At 41.8% G+C, this 15,919-nt stretch overlaps 2 protein-coding genes and 5 non-coding genes across 7 annotated transcripts; 2 read left to right on the top strand and 5 right to left on the bottom strand.

Moving 5' to 3' along the window:
* Nucleotides 1–863: 863 nt before the first annotated feature.
* On the top strand, nt 864–3,975 carry mustn1b (musculoskeletal, embryonic nuclear protein 1b). Its single transcript, XM_084463705.1, has 3 exons — nt 864–974; nt 1,159–1,282; nt 3,472–3,975. The coding sequence occupies exons 1-3, from the start codon at nt 966–968 to the stop codon at nt 3,576–3,578; spliced, it is 240 nt and encodes a 79-aa protein (XP_084319831.1). The 5' UTR covers nt 864–965; the 3' UTR covers nt 3,579–3,975.
* On the bottom strand, nt 1,668–1,739 carry AC3HAE_009503 (transfer RNA glutamic acid (anticodon CUC)). Its single transcript has one exon. It is a non-coding gene; the product is annotated as a tRNA-Glu (tRNA).
* On the bottom strand, nt 2,006–2,077 carry AC3HAE_009502 (transfer RNA glutamic acid (anticodon CUC)). The gene has a single exon. It is a non-coding gene; the product is annotated as a tRNA-Glu (tRNA).
* On the bottom strand, nt 2,344–2,415 carry AC3HAE_009501 (transfer RNA glutamic acid (anticodon CUC)). The gene has a single exon. It is a non-coding gene; the product is annotated as a tRNA-Glu (tRNA).
* AC3HAE_009500 (transfer RNA glutamic acid (anticodon CUC)) lies at nt 2,684–2,755 on the bottom strand. Its single transcript has one exon. It is a non-coding gene; the product is annotated as a tRNA-Glu (tRNA).
* On the bottom strand, nt 3,023–3,094 carry AC3HAE_009496 (transfer RNA glutamic acid (anticodon CUC)). Its single transcript has one exon. It is a non-coding gene; the product is annotated as a tRNA-Glu (tRNA).
* Nucleotides 3,976–6,557: 2,582 nt separating the features above from the next.
* LOC311339426 (inter-alpha-trypsin inhibitor heavy chain H3-like) lies at nt 6,558–15,283 on the top strand. Its single transcript, XM_084464818.1, has 22 exons — nt 6,558–6,705; nt 7,050–7,079; nt 7,261–7,284; nt 7,464–7,621; nt 7,944–8,048; nt 8,191–8,353; nt 8,445–8,555; nt 8,649–8,777; nt 8,878–8,994; nt 9,180–9,348; nt 9,433–9,558; nt 9,733–9,914; nt 12,243–12,428; nt 12,524–12,663; nt 12,786–12,946; nt 13,070–13,096; nt 13,215–13,292; nt 13,464–13,577; nt 13,729–13,930; nt 14,071–14,243; nt 14,691–14,802; nt 14,924–15,283. Exons 1-22 carry the CDS (start codon nt 6,592–6,594, stop codon nt 15,060–15,062), a joined length of 2,760 nt encoding a protein of 919 aa, XP_084320944.1. The 5' UTR covers nt 6,558–6,591; the 3' UTR covers nt 15,063–15,283.
* The last annotated feature ends 636 nt before the right edge of the window (nt 15,284–15,919 follow it).

Here is a 15,919-nt window from a genome sequence, read left to right as displayed (position 1 = left end):
AGATAAACTGATGTAACAGAGCGATTTATTTTAAAGAACACAGATTTGATTAAATATGCAATATGGTCAGTAAATATAATCAAGTTTAAAGTGTGTACTTCACCAGGAAATAGATAGCATAGTAATAGAAATTTACAAACGTATGTCTAAAGACACAAACTTATGTGTCTTAAAAGCTGAAAGACTGATTCATGATCTATAAATGTGGCTACTGAATGGCATGTTCCAGCTCATGTAAGTTCCTGGAGCGGATAGGGTCTGGATATAAACTTTGACTCAACTTCCAACATATCATGCCATCATTAGACATGTTTTAGATGCAGACAATGTGGAACATAAGCACCTAATGAAAAAACAAAAACAAACGTAATTGGACTAAATGTTCTTGACAGGCAGTTTAAGTAGCACGTACACTTTTGATTTGTTTGGTTATCCTACATTATAACTGCTCACCCTAGACACAGATGAGAAAATGCCAGAATTGTCAATAACATCTAAGAATGAATTGCTTATCAGTGTAGGCATTTCAATCCACTGTGATTTTTCAATCTCTAATGTACTGCAAGACCAAAGAAGCAGACAATAACAACACTGGAACTAGGGAAATATAGCTCCATCATTGACTGTGTTCTGTAAATAGACGGCTGTGTAGTGTTGGGGGGGGGGGGGGGAGGGGGAGAAGCAGTCAGACACTTGTCTTGCCCGCCCCCCCCCCCCCCCCCCCCCCATATCAGTTGATCCTCCGTAACTCCATGATGAATTAAAACAGAAGGCCACCAGCCAGCTCACGTCACATCTAATAATACTCACTGACAACAGACGAAAGCCTTGAGTTACTCCACGATGGGAGATGTGTGTCACGCTCTGATCCAGGCCTATATAACAGCCGTGTACTCCCAGACACTAAGGCAAACCATAACACCAGGTCGACAACGTCAGGAGCGATCACACTGACCGGACACACCATGTCACAGGTGAGCCAGCTCAATCCACTAGTCCTTTTCAATAATCTGAAAAGGTGATCAATACATAATTTGTTACCAGGGGAAAAAAAAAAAAACACATTTTGTGAATGGCACTGAAAGTGCTATTGAATAAACACAAACTTAAATCTATTCCCTGTATTTTCTTCCATTGTCAAACTGGGCTTTCTACTAGCCTGCTGAGGTGAAAAAGAAGAAGCGACCAGTTATGAAGGAGGAGGACCTGAAAGGAGCACGCAGTAAACTGGGCTTGAGGGGCGAAGTGAAGAGTAAGACGTATGAGGTCATGGTGGAGTGTGGTGAGTAAATATCCACTCTTTCTCTGTTGCCTTCGAGAAGGATCGGATCGCACAATTCTTACAAAGATAGTGTGGACACCCCACATATGCCTACTTTTAATGTTATGAAGAAAAATAAACAAGATAAAAAGAAGTTTACAGCAGAATATGACCGCTTTGGCACATTGGTGTCCCCCCAATTTATGTTCTGGGATTCAGCCCTATTAATTGTTCAATGCAATATAAACAATGCTTTTGTATTTATTGTGATTCCGATTCATGGTGATGATGAACGGTATAAAAAAAAAAAAAAAAAAAAAAAAGCAACTGGAATAGGCTCTCGAATAATAAAGTCGAATTAGGAAGGCCTTACTTCGGACGGTTTCGTAAACTAAGAAAAGATGAGTTCCCTGACCGGGAATCGAACCCGGGCCGCGGCGGTGAGAGCGCCGAATCCTAACCACTAGACCACCAGGGACATGTGCGCCAGAAAATGACGTCAATTATTTGATCAGCTAACATCGAAAAACTTCAATCTTTTCTTTCTACTAAAACTACATGGTTGAAAACATTGATCAACGATATTTAAAAATCGATCATGTATTTCAAGTAGAAATTCGGGGCACCCTGTTAAAAGTATGAAAAAGCCATTAATAAATTAGAAATGAGGTAAAACTCCATTCGAATCCAGATTGTCAATCAACGACCATGTTACACTGCTTAATGAACTACACAAAAGCGTAGTTCCCTGACCGGGAATCGAACCCGGGCCGCGGCGGTGAGAGCGCCGAATCCTAACCACTAGACCACCAGGGACACATTCGCCAGAAAATGACGTCAATTATTTGATCAGCTAACATCGAAAACGTTAATTTTTTCACTCTACTGAAACTATATGGTTGAAAACATTGATCAACGACGTTTTAAAAATCGATCATGTATTTCAAGTAGAAATTCGGGGCACCCTATTAAAAGTATGAAAAAGCCATTAATAAATTAGAAATGAGGTAAAACTCCATTCGAATCCAGATTGTCAATCAACGACCATGTTACACTGCTTAATGAACTACACAAAAGTGTAGTTCCCTGACCGGGAATCGAACCCGGGCCGCGGCGGTGAGAGCGCCGAATCCTAACCACTAGACCACCAGGGACACATTCGCCATCAAATGACGTCAATTATTTAATCAGCTAACATCGAAAACGTTAATTTTTTCACTCTACTAAAACTATATGGTTGAAAACATTGATCAACGATGTTTTAAAAATCGATCATGTATTTCAAGTAGAAATTCGGCGCACCCTGTTAAAAGTATGAAAAAGCCATTAATAAATTAGAAATTAGATAAGACTCCATTCGAATCCAGATTGTCAAACAACGACCATGTTACACTCCTTAATGAACAAGGAACATAAGCGTAGTTCCCTGACCGGGAATCGAACCCGGGCCGCGGCGGTGAGAGCGCCGAATCCTAACCACTAGACCACCAGGGACACATTCGCCGTAAAATGACGTCAATTATTTGATCAGCTAACATCGAAAAACGTTCATTTTTTTCTCTCTGCTAAAACTACATGGTTGAAAACATTGATCAACGATGTTTTAAAATCGATCATGTATTTCAAGTAGAAATTCGGGGTACACTGTTAAAAGTATGAAAAAGCTATTAATAAATTAGAAATGAGATAAAACTCCATTCGAATCCAGATTGTCAATCAACGACTTTGTTACACTCCTTAATGAGCTAAACAAAAGCGTAGTTCCCTGACCGGGAATCGAACCCGGGCCGCGGCGGTGAGAGCGCCGAATCCTAACCACTAGACCACCAGGGACACACACACACATCCATATGATCTTGGATGACGTCAGTGATTTAATCGCCATATTAAACACGTTGAAACACTATTACACTATTAAGCCCGACTTGATAGCTAACTAACAAAATAGTTCTGCTAATACTAGTTTGTTGAATACACGGAGATTGATTCATATACATCCATAAATGAACCATATTTAGTTCCTAGATGTGCTGTTGAAATGAGTTACACGTGTCGTGCTGTGTAAAAGCATGTGGTTAGGCCGTCTACAACAAACCTGAAACTATTACTCCTGCTCGGACATACGGACATATGGTTTGGGCGTGTAAACATATTATCATCATACATCCATGACGATGACACCGTCTGCTGATCCCCTCCCTTTTCTGTAGAGCGCATGGGGAAGGTTGCTCCATCTGTCTTCAGCGGCGTCAGATCCGGATCTGAAACGGTCCTGGAGAAGCCCGGAGGCCCGGGGGGAAGCGTTTTCTCCAAATGAAAACTATGCCACCGTGCCACCAGCATGTCATGAACTGGAATTTCTAACATGTATTTTATGATCAGACAATTCTATTCAATTTATACATGGAGGAGGATGAGCAAACAACAGAAATAGAAATAAAGTATATTTATTGAAGTTAAATACATTTCAAGTAGCGAATTTGTTGTGTTATTGGTTGTGTTGACAATGTTGTGACATTGTAGGCTACTTGGCCCATCTGTTTTTGTTATGGATCAGTAGTGACTATATCATACTAATTTATATGGCTGTTTCAACCTGTGAAATATTTTAATTGTGGACAACAAGATGCCTTATTCGCTTTATTATTCTGCATGAAGATAGATTTTTGCATTTTATAGCATTTTTAATAAATACATATTATATTGTAACTCTTTCTTTTTGTTAATTGCAAATTTTTGGCATCCATTAGTCTACATCCTAGCAGACATAAAAAAACATAACATTTTTATAAAGATCAAATATATATATATGTGTTCTCAGCCTTCAATTAATCATTAACACACATGCATATATGGGGTAAGAAGAAGATGAACACACCAGTCACTAACTGAAAGTACTAAGCAAGTTGACATACTGCTGAGTCATAGATAGATAGATAGATTTACTTTATTGATCCCAAGCTGGGAAATTGCAGTGTAGCAGCAGCATTACACACAGAAACAACCTTGGCATATATATATATATATATATATATATATATATATATATATAAAAGAAGCAATATAAAAAATGTATAAATAAGCAGTATAATATAATTGTAGTGCAAAGTAGAAAGTAGACAGTAGAAATATAAATATATAAGGTGCAAGTGAACAGATAAAACATATAAGCTGCTTTGAGACTGTATTATTATTATTATGACCAGAGTTTTAGCTGTTATTGTACAGTGTGATGGCATGTGGCAGGAAAGATTTCCTGTATCTGTCCCTTCGACAGCGGAGCTGGAGCAGCCTGTGAGAGAAGGCGCTCCGCTGTCTGACCACTGTGTGATGGAGAGGGTGCCGATCATTGTCTATGATGGATAACAGTTTGTTCCAGCGTTCTCCTCTCCACCACAGACTCAAAAGACTCCAGCCTGAGACCAAGTACAGAGCCAGCCTTCTTGATCATTGTATCAAGTCTGTTGGCTGGCTGGCTCTGATGCTGCTGCTAAACAAACAAATCAATGTGGTAACACAGGGACACAGGAGAAATGGTGCTACATATTAACTATTTGAACAAGATTGGTCAGAATACAGTATGCAGAACACAGTGAAGTGAAGTTTTGATGTAATAACATGGCACCCAGATTATCTTGTTGTTTAAAGTATACTAGCTTGACTATGAGGTGAACATATATTTACTTTAGTGAAGTAAAATTTTCTTTCTATTTTTAGAGTCAGGGGGTTTGTCGGAAGGCACAGATGTGTGTTTGTACTCCTACTAGGCAGGCTCGTGCATACAGAGTGGATTCAGTCAGTGTGGTGTTGACTATCGCAACCCCTGGCCTCTCTGGCCAGTCCAGGGAGCCCTGCTGGACTATATGAAATATGAGAAATACACAAATACGTTTTTTTTTCCAGGATTAAAATGTATGTTTTTGTTGCTGCGGTAAAGCACCCACTATTGGAAACAGTCCAAACATTGTCACGTTTTGAATCACCCAGAACTCAAGACTTGTAGGCTTAATTTATCAAGCAAATTATTGTTTTCTTTCTTTTCCTTCACCCTTAAAACAGACAGGATTCTGGTGGTGCCACACCTAGTTTCCCCAACTCGTCATCGTCACTACTACCTCATACATTTATTAATGGTAACCGATATTTTTATATGGCACACGTGAGTCATGTGTTTTCTCGCCCTCTCTCTGCTCAGATGGTGAGGTGCACAGTGTCACTGTACGATGGCATCTCCGTTTGCCCACCAGAAAGTGAAAAGTCTAAGCTTTGCCACTCATCAGTAATCATGGGAGATATCCGATGAGTCCAGTTGTTTCTCCCACCCCTGGTAATTCCAGAACGATGCTGAATACCACCTAACAGTGGCTTAATTACGAGCACGCCATTAAAGCTCTCATAGACCCTGGCATTACTGGTAACTTCTTAAATCGTGCTATAGCTCGAAATGAGATTTCAGGTTAGTACAGAGGAGGGAGGGGGAGGACTTCAAGAGGACTTCTCTACAACCCCACTCCCTCGCCTCTCACTACCCCCAGGTCTGGCCCAAGGGCTTATCACTCCAGTAGAGACGACTAGGTTAATTTCTCACTCATTAAACGAGTTCATTGACTTTTGGACTTAAAATCGAATATTTGGACTTCAGCAGGGGTGTCTTAAGGGAAAATACTGGGTATTATGAGGTACTATTAATAGAGCAACAGCTGAATGAATGGCAAAAAAAAACAAAACAAGGACTCATAATAAAATAGAATATAATAAATTGAAATACTGTGAACTAGTATGTGCAGCTAGGTGTTTGTTCATTGTGTACATCTGTTGTAAATGTATCTGTTACATTTATTTTACCCTAACCGACTATGACTCACTAGTCATATATTTTGAACTGTTTCCATCAGAGAAAGGCTTGTTGTCAAAACTAGATAACACATTTTCCAAAATATGAAAATGGTAAAAGAATGAAAATGATAAGTCAAAAGTTACTTTTCTGGAATCTCTTCTATATAATTTAGTTTCCCTTCTGAGTACATGCTATCAAGGTAAAATATTCTAATTCATTCTACTGGCTTTGGAGGGCTGATAATTACATGCTACTGGTTATTACACATAGTGAGGTATGCTAGTGATTCATTAAAACAAACAAAATAAACATGGTAGAGCATGAGATGGATGCAATGCACTAAAATTCAACCCAAAGTTGCATGTTCACTTTTTGGGCCAGGGGGGTTGGTCCACATTTGTTTGAGCAAGGCACAAAAGTGTGTTTGTTGCTCCTACTGGGCAGGGTCCTGACTACACATTGGACTGAGTCAGTGTTAAGAGGACATTCAGTCATGTCTAATGTGCGGGGTGGTGCTGTGCTGCTGCTGTTGGGCCTTCTCAACCTCTGGCCACTTTGGCCGGTCCAGGGAGCCCTGCTGATCTCTCGCTACGATGCTACGACGCAGGTGAACTTACTAATGTTGTCTTTCTTATTATTATTAAAAGTCCATTTGAAAATGACATCAATGTCTAATAGTCCACTTGCCCTGCTTTATTGGTTTTTACTGTCATTTACTCTTCTGCTACCTGTTGTTTTACCTGTATGTAGTTGTTCTGCTACCTGCCTTTAGTTGTTCTGCTACCTGCATATAGTTCAGTTGTAGTTATTCTGCGTGGTTTCATTCCTGATTTGTATGAGGACATGCTTCTCCAACTGCCATTCTGTGTCACATTTCCCTTTTTGATATTTATTCTCCAGGTAGGTTATGTCAACATAGTATAATATGTTTATCATTTGACTACATTTCAGGAGACAGAAGGTGCCATCAGGTCAATTCAGGTATTTTCAGCTCTTGCCATTTTTCATTTTTCGACATGTACGATTAAATATGTATCTTGCTACAAAATTATCATCTTACGATGACCAACTGCAGCAAAGCCTTGACTGTTTACGATCACCCAGAAGCCTGGACCTGCAGGCTAAAAATATATATATTTTTATATTTTATTTTTTGTTACAGAAAAGAAGTGTAGACGATGCAAAGGTAAGGGAAAACTTCTGGGATACATTCTGATTCATGCCGATTAGAGATCCACTTTTTGTTGTTGTTTTGTTTGTTTGTTTGTTTTTTGCATACAGAAATCCCAAAATCAAGTGCTAAAGGCATGTCTAGCAGTCTCCCTTGACTACCAATTTACGTTTTGTTTTCGCCCATGTGTTCAGATGGTGGAGGTGCTCAGTGTCACAGTACACTGTACGGTGGCATCTCGGTTCGCTCACACAGTCATGACCTCCAGTGCTTTGAACAAAGCCAACTCCTCTCAGGAAATATTCTTCGAGGTGGACCTGCCCAAGACGGCCTTCATCACCAACTTCAGCATGTGAGTCTTCCGCCGAAACTCACCCTTCAAAACACTGAAAGCTTTTCGCCTTCTAACAAAAGAGATCTGAGATCTTCTTTTAACCAGCAAGTTTCAACATTGAGCCTGTTGTTGGCTAACTGTTCAATTCATCAATATATGAGGCTTCTCATCTCACATTCTTTGGATCCATTGTGCAACACTTACAACACAACTGTTGCTTGACTCCTTTGTTTGGAAGAGGCTCAAGTGAAAGATACGATTCCATCGACACATTGTAGCAGCAGTAAAAGCATTTTCAAAACCCTTTCTTCACGTTTCAACTGCCCTCTTCTGTTCACAGGGAGATTGAGGGTCAGATATATGTTGGGGTTGTGAATGAAAAGGAGAAAGCCAAGAAACAGTATGAGAAGGCTGTTTCAACTGGACAGACAGCTGGACTGGTCAAGTAGGTGGAGATTGAACAGGCATTTACCTTGATTCATGTCACATTGTGTTTACAGAAACAATTCACATTTTTTCATGTGGAATCTAAAGTATATTTTACTGTTTGATATATGCTCATTGGGCTAATTGGCATGATGTTCCAGAGCTTCTGGAAGGAAAATGGAGAAGTTCTCTGTGTCGGTCAACATCGCAGCCAAGAGCAATGTAACCTTCATCCTGACCTATGAGGAGCTTCTTCAGAGGAAATTTGGCAAGTATGAGATCCTGACCCGAATAAACCCCAAACAGCTGGTCCAGAACTTTCAGGTGAGTTTACAATCCCTTAAGTTTCCTGGGCTCAGTAAATGTACATATTTATACAAAATATCTTTGTGTGTGTGTTTGTTTGTGTTTACAGATTGTGGCTGATATCTATGAGCCCCAGGGCATTGCCTTTGTGGATGCTCATGGAACCTTCCTTTCCAATGAACTTCTCCCCCTGGTGGAGAAAACGGTCACAGACAACAAGGTTCAGTTTGATATCTATCACCAGGAAGTGAATTACATGGCCCACTACATTTTGTGGTCATTTGAAACTGAAGCCAATACATCCCTCTTTCAGGCACACATCTCCTTCTCGCCCACACTGGATCAGCAGAGGAAGTGTCCAGAGTGTGATGGGTCTCTGATCGATGGGGATTTCATCATCAAGTATGACGTGAAACGAGCGTCAGGCCTAGGAGACATTCAGGTCTGCTGTCGACAAACATATGAGACACAATGCTGACTTTAGTTGAGCAACATGGACCCATTTAAACTGATCAATTTCACTTTTACATTTCTACCTCCAGATCGTGAACGGATACTTTGTGCATTTCTTTGCTCCTCCGGATCTTCCTCGTGTCCGAAAGAATGTGGTGTTTGTAATTGACAGGAGTGGTTCAATGTCAGGCACTAAGATGGCCCAGGTAACTTTGTTTGTGTTTGTATATGTGTGTGTGTGTGTGTGTGTGTGTGTGTGTGTGTGTGTGTGTGTGTGTTTGTGTGTGTGTATACAGTATGTTGCCAGTGGACAGTGATGTAGAAAACATTACATGCATTTTATTGCAATCGCATACTAACTACCGGCCTTGTTGTATTCTTGCCTGCAAAGACCCGCGTGGCATTGCAATCTATTCTCTCAGACCTCCATCAAGAGGACTACTTTGGTATCATCATATTTGATGGCGGCATTGATCCCTGGAAACAATCCCTTACTAAAGCTACAGAGGAAAACTTGGCTGAAGCCATCAAATATGTCCAGCAAATAACTGACAGAGGAAGTAGGTTAGCTTCTACTTGGCCAGACATCAAACTTCCTAACAACAAGTATACCAAAGATTAATGTGAATATACTCATGTTTCAGTGACTAACATCAATGATGCCGTATTGATGGCCATCAACATGATGAAAGATGACAGAAGGAACAAGAAGCTCCCAGAGAGAAGTGTGGACATGATCATTTTACTAACCGATGGAATGCCGAATGAGGGTGGGTGTACAGAGAAATCAAAGTACATTTGTGATGATAGTTTGACGTGATATGTCATATGTCTCATATGTGGTCTCTTTTCATGGACATACTTACATCCTGTTCCATCACATTGGGTCATGATTGACTTCGACTTTGATGATTGTCTTCTTTAATGTCTTTGTGATTGTGTAGGTGAAAGCAACCTTTCAAAGATCCAGCAGAACGTGCGTGAAGCCATCAGTGGTAATATGACTCTGTTCTGCCTGGGCTTTGGGGATGATGTGGATTACTCCTTCCTGGACGTGATGGCCAAACAGAACAATGGCGTGGCCCGCAGGATCTACGAAGCCTCCGACGCTACCCTTCAGCTGCAGGTGAGGTTATGCTAATCAGGAGCGTTGTTAGGATTTCAGGACATTCAGGGCTTAGCCCGGACCTCTGTAGGGGGGGTCCCCGTCAATGCCTTTAGGCCCCTTCCACACGGAAACTCTTTTTTTGTGAAAACGCATAAGTCTTGTGCGTTTGGGCCGACCGTCCAGACCAGTGGCGATTTCTCTAAGACTGCAAGGGAAGCTCAGCTTCCCCTAAAATTTCCAAAATTAAATGGTCAAATATATACTGTTGTGTTAACATTTCATTGATTAAAAATGCGTTAAAACACGTCCATCTCGAAGACGAGTTTGTTCAGAATCAGCTGCTTATCGCAGGTCGACTTTCCTTCTCATACATTCCCGTAGCGTCACAGTGCATTTTCCTGAAGCTCAGCGTCCATCCACTTCACTGGGGCTTCATAGCTTTTTTTAGTGCGTCGAAAGTCGACGGTCATTGGATAATGCTGTGATTATGTCCCTACCACGGACACTCAGCGTCTCTGGGGGTGAATGGAGGAGTGGGCTGGCCTGGACGCTGGGCTTCTGCGTGATGATTGGAGGGTCTGCGAAAGACTGAGTTGCCGTTTGATTGACAGCGATTTTGAACTATAAAAAGTCGCCGGAGCTGTCTTCATTCCTCAGTCCCATCGCAGATTTTTGCAAGCGAGTCGAAAGATGAAATGCAACCTATTTCTTGATTTTTGCTTGGCGAAAAGACAATTTTCATCGTACATTTCATTACTAACCCTTATTCACACAATTCCTTGCCTCAGTTTAACATAAATCCCACATTTCCTTCAAGTCATGCATTCAGATCAGGACTTGCAGGGTGACAGGGGAAAGCTGTGTGATTTCTTGGTGTTCCTCAAAGACATGGAGTTGGACAGTGCAATGCCTCAGCTTTACAAACTGTTCTCATTAGTGGCAACAATTAGAGCTACATCTGCAGGTGTAGAAAGGAGCTTCTCCTGTTTAAAGCGGCTCAAGTCCTACACAAATAACACAATGGGCCATGGCCGTTTAAGCAGCCTGGAAAATACAGCTAGTTGGTATGACAGGGTCACAGAGCATTTCCTTGAAAAGGAACAGAGAGCAGAATTTACATATACATAAATTGACAATTTATATGATGTAGGCCGAAAATGAGCTTCCCCTCTTTGAAAGACCAGCAGCCACCACTGGTCCAGACGGATCCAGCGTTTTCAGTGGCCGAAAACACACTTTTTTGAAACCAGGTCCCAGGGTGGATAAGATAAAAACGTCCTTATGCGTTTTCGTGTTCGGATTCGTGTGGACGCCAGATACGCAAACGATCGTCCCCCACCAGCTTGGCGACGTAAGAGTTCTGTCGACTTTGTTTTGTTTGATTTGATTTGTATTATTTTTGTATCTTTGAATACAGCCCCTTGGTAAATGAAATTACTATCTGTACATTAAAAAGTATTTTCTGCTCAGTCAAAGGTTTAACAACTGCTTTCTCCTCCTCAACTGTATGTTTGTATACAGCGCGCAGGCTTGATGCGCATGAACCAGTGCCACACAGTGTCCTTGAATATGTACTACAGCGTTTCTACAGCTCGATACGTTTTCGCGATGAGTCCGTCTTTACGGGGATATTCCTGAAACGCAGCCAAGGAAAATGGAGGGGAAAAGATTGTTTTCGCCCATGTGGATGGGGATTTTGTAACTGTGCACTCTGGCACCTTATTTACATTCAAAGTACATTCAATGTGTGTGTCAAAAACTTGTTTACTTTTCAGATTCATTATTATTTGTGATGTAATAAATCTTTTTTAGTAATATTGAGCATAAGCTGAATATTTCACAGCATATCATATCATATCAGTACCAGACTAGAGAAAAATTGCTGAATATATTTATGTCTATTGGAATATAAAACACAGTTCACATATAATACACTCCCTGTCTCTCTGGTCGGCACATAAAATGCATAGATCCCAAGTAGAGGGAAGTAGATCTGCTGCTTGAATGACACACAGAGGAACCAATTATTACCTTTGGAGGGCTTTGAATCATGATTGGAATGAAAGATGAATAGATCCTGGGAAATATCTTATCAATCATATTTTTGTTAACAATAAAAAATATCCTAATTGAGATCCAGGGCCAATCATAAAACAATCAGGGCTTTAGCCTAGGACGCCCCCGGCCTAACAATGGCTATGATGCCTAGAGGTGTCTTTGTTTAACTAATGAGGTAGCGTATTTCTGGGATAATGGCCTCTTTCTACTCTCCCCGTCCAGACAATCATTTCAAACAGTCCATTTCCATGTATGTGACCACTGGGTATGTGTATGAATGTGTTGTAGGGTTTCTATGATGAGGTGGCCAGCCCGCTGTTGTCAGCAGTGGACCTGCGTTACCCTGACAATGCGGTGGATTCCTTAACGCCTCATCACTTCAGTCAGCTGTTCAATGGCTCAGAGATCGTGGTGGCCGGGCGGCTGTCTGAAAACGACATGGACAACTTCCTGGTGGAAGTGTTTGCCAATGGGGTGGGTGAAGGACATGTGATATAGTGGTATCTTAGGGCATAAGAGGTGAACAGTTCAGTTTGGTTTGAGCTCTTTTGGCTTTCTGCTCAGCGTAGTTCGAGCAGGACTTCCAGGTGCAGGGCCAGGCTAGTGCCACCGACTGGGACGTGATCTACCCAGAGAAGGATTACATCTTTGGGGATTTCACTGAGCGCCTGTGGGCCTACCTCACCATCCAACAGCTACTGGAGACCAGGTTTGAGCGGATGGAAGCCAGTTATTGTTGGAATGGATTTAAAAAACGTCACTGCTCTGGGAATACATTCTCAACCTTATAGCAAGACTGTCTGAATTATTTGTGTTGTTTCCTTTAATTAGTAAGAGTGGGCCACCAGAGGAGAAGAGCAACGCCACGGCCAAAGCCCTGGAGATGTCCCTGAAGTACAGCTTCGTCACCCCCCTCACCTCCATGGTGGTCACCAAGCCAGAGACCGAGGATGGTCCCAGCGGGCCCCTCGTAGCAGACAAGCTGACTGAGGGTAGGGAGAGCTGGAGAGGCAGGAAGGAGGACTCAACTGAGTTGTACACCAACATACTGACATTGTGTCGATATTGAGGCCCTACATGTATCTCTGTTGAATTATTCCCGCTTATTTCCACAGAACAACGGCAGCAGGCTGACAAACTGGGTATGATTGGAATTGAGCTTGTATTTGAATTCCCCTATAGTAGCTCTGAGAGTGCAGGCCTTGGAGGTGCATTGCTTCTCACTGTGTATTTGTTGTTGGTCATGCTGTCTGTGTGCAGGACCTAGACAGTACTCACCCCCTCAAGCTAACTACCACAGGACTAGTTCTTATCTTCCCAGCGCTCCTACATACTTTGGTACGTCATCTATATTCATGAAATCTGGCCATTGATCATTGTATATGGTTTTAGTGTATGCAGTGGGACAGATTATTCCCCACAATGACTTTACATGACACAACCCATATATCTATATCTTCCTTTGTGTATTATTGTTGCTGCCGCCTTGTCAATATACTGTTTGTTCAGTGGATGGAGATCCTCATTTCATGATCGAGCTGCCAGAGAGAGAGGACGCTCTATGCTTCAACATAAATGACTCACCTGGAACCATCTTTAACCTGGTCAGAGACCCCTCCATAGGTGAGCCTGCTTCAGTCCAGACGGCACACTTGTGTTGTTCATCAAGTGGGATTCCAACCTCTTGGCCTTATTAATGATCACTAAAACAAATCTATTATCTTATCAGTATCCTATCGGAAATAGATCATTTAATCACATGTTGCTTCTTCAGGACTTTTGGTCAATGGTCAGACCATTGGAGATAAGATGGTTGCCCCTGATGGCAAAGTCAACACCTACTTTGGCCGCCTTGGTGTTGTCCATCAGACCCTGAGGGTGAGGCTGGAGGTGACCACTGAGTACATCACTCTGTCCCAGGATGGACAAAAGGTCAAGCTGTTGTGGTCGGATCAAGCTTCCCTAAAAGGAACCAGGTAGAAACACCTAGAAACCAACAGATGCTTATGACAATGTTACGGCTTGACTTCCTCTCTTTGCTTTTTTACTTTGTCTTCCTACCAAGTTATTCTGATTACACCATCCCCGCCATCTCCACTTTCTCTCCTAACCCCAGTGTGGATCTGCTTTTGACCAAGGACCAGAGCGTCATGGTGACTTTAAGAGATTCTGTAAGCTTTGTGATCCTGCTCCACAAAGTGTGGAAGATGCACCCCTACCACCAGGACTACCTGGGATTCTACACTCTGGACAGCCACCTTCTCTCTCCAGCCGTCCATGGTCTGCTAGGTAATGGAACAACAGGGAAACATAGCAGGAAATAGTCTCCCAGACTTGGTGTTTATTGATAGTCATTTACGAATGCAACTAAGAACAGGTAGAACAAAAAACCATTGAAACTGTTTTAATTGTAAGTAAAGAATAGCAGAAAGCTTTCTCCTTCTTATTGGACTCTTATCTTTGCCTATTTGATGATGGATAGATGAGCCTTCCAGTTGCTACAGTCCAATGGGTAGGCTGGTAAACTGATCTATCCAGCATACATCACAAAGTCACAAAGTCAGAGGGCAGGGGAGATTTGGAAATGGCTTGTAATGGATAATCTCACTCACACCTGGTAAAATAGGCTATAATATAGCCTATTGTATTTTCATGAAATTTTCATGAAAACGAAAGTAAGATAAAAATTTTAAGGCAATCCATACAAAATATTTTCAATGGTGGTAAATTCTGCAGGTCAGTTCTACCATGGGATTGGGTTTGAGGTTGGAGATCTACGTCCAGGAGAGGTTCCTGAGAAACCAGACGCCACCATGTATGTCAAAGGACATCAGCTCAATGTGACCAGGTACACCTGCTACCTTACATGTTTTTCCCATAACAGTGAACATTTAGATCGGAAATTTGGAGGAAAAATGATTTATGACTTAATTAACCACCTTGTGACCTCTGTCTCTCTTGGACTCCAGAGGTTGGCAACGGGACTTCAGGAAGGATCTGAAGAAAGGAGAAAATGTCCCGTGCTGGTTCATCCACAGTAATGGGACAGGGCTCATTGACGGCAGTGCTGAAGATTACATCGTGTCAGGCCTCTTTAAGACTGTTTGACAAGTAGCAGACAAGCTCATCGATACTGCGGCACAGTGTGGCAGCTACCAACCTGTAGCAACTGCAGACCCAAGGAGCGCTTTACCACACCCTTTCATTGTCGTAATAATGTGTCACTGTATGAGACCCTTAATGAAGTTGCAATGCTAATCGAATTAAAAAAGAAAACCTTGTTTGATAAAGCATTAACAAGTTCTACAATAAATATTATATAATATCAAGCATTTCAGCACTGTAGAGATCCTTTGAGTTTTGTGAATGACAAGTTTTTTTTATTTTCAAGCTCTACATAGATTAGTTAAGGAATCGATTGGCCGACTGACTAATTTTTATCATCAATAAATCATTTAAGTCGTTTATTGAATATTTGTTTTAAACATTTGCTGTTTAATTTGCATTTCAATTCAAATATGTTGTTAATCATTGAGTTTTTCTTGGCTGCTTGTTGTCATAGGCACAGAGGGTGTAGTCACCCTCTGTGTCTGCCACACCCCCTGTTTGTCTCTGTGCTCTGCCTGCCACGCCTCAACCGTTCACACCTGGCCTGCATCAGCTCATCAACTCCCCATCAAATACACCTGGTTTCCCTGCAGTCATCGCCAGATCGTACTTCAAACTTCAGTGGTAGATATTCCCGGCTCCAGTATTTTCTAACACTTGCTAGTTGTTATTCTCCTGTTGAAATCTCCTATCTAACCTTTGTTTCCTTTTGCCTCAGTGTTTTGTGGATCAGCACCTCCAGCCTGCCTGCTTCACTCCCTCCAGCCTGAAACTCCCCACTCTCCAACCTGCCTCACCCCTGGTCTACTCCAAATAAACCTTTCCATTGCTCCAACTCCAAGTTTTGTCTCTGTGTT

This window comes from Micromesistius poutassou (assembly GCF_964030765.1).
Source record: "Micromesistius poutassou genome assembly, chromosome: 2".
Classification (NCBI taxonomy): Eukaryota; Metazoa; Chordata; class Actinopteri; order Gadiformes; family Gadidae; genus Micromesistius; species Micromesistius poutassou.
Note: the sequence above shows the minus strand (reverse complement) of the source record. Positions and strands in the feature narration are given on the sequence as shown.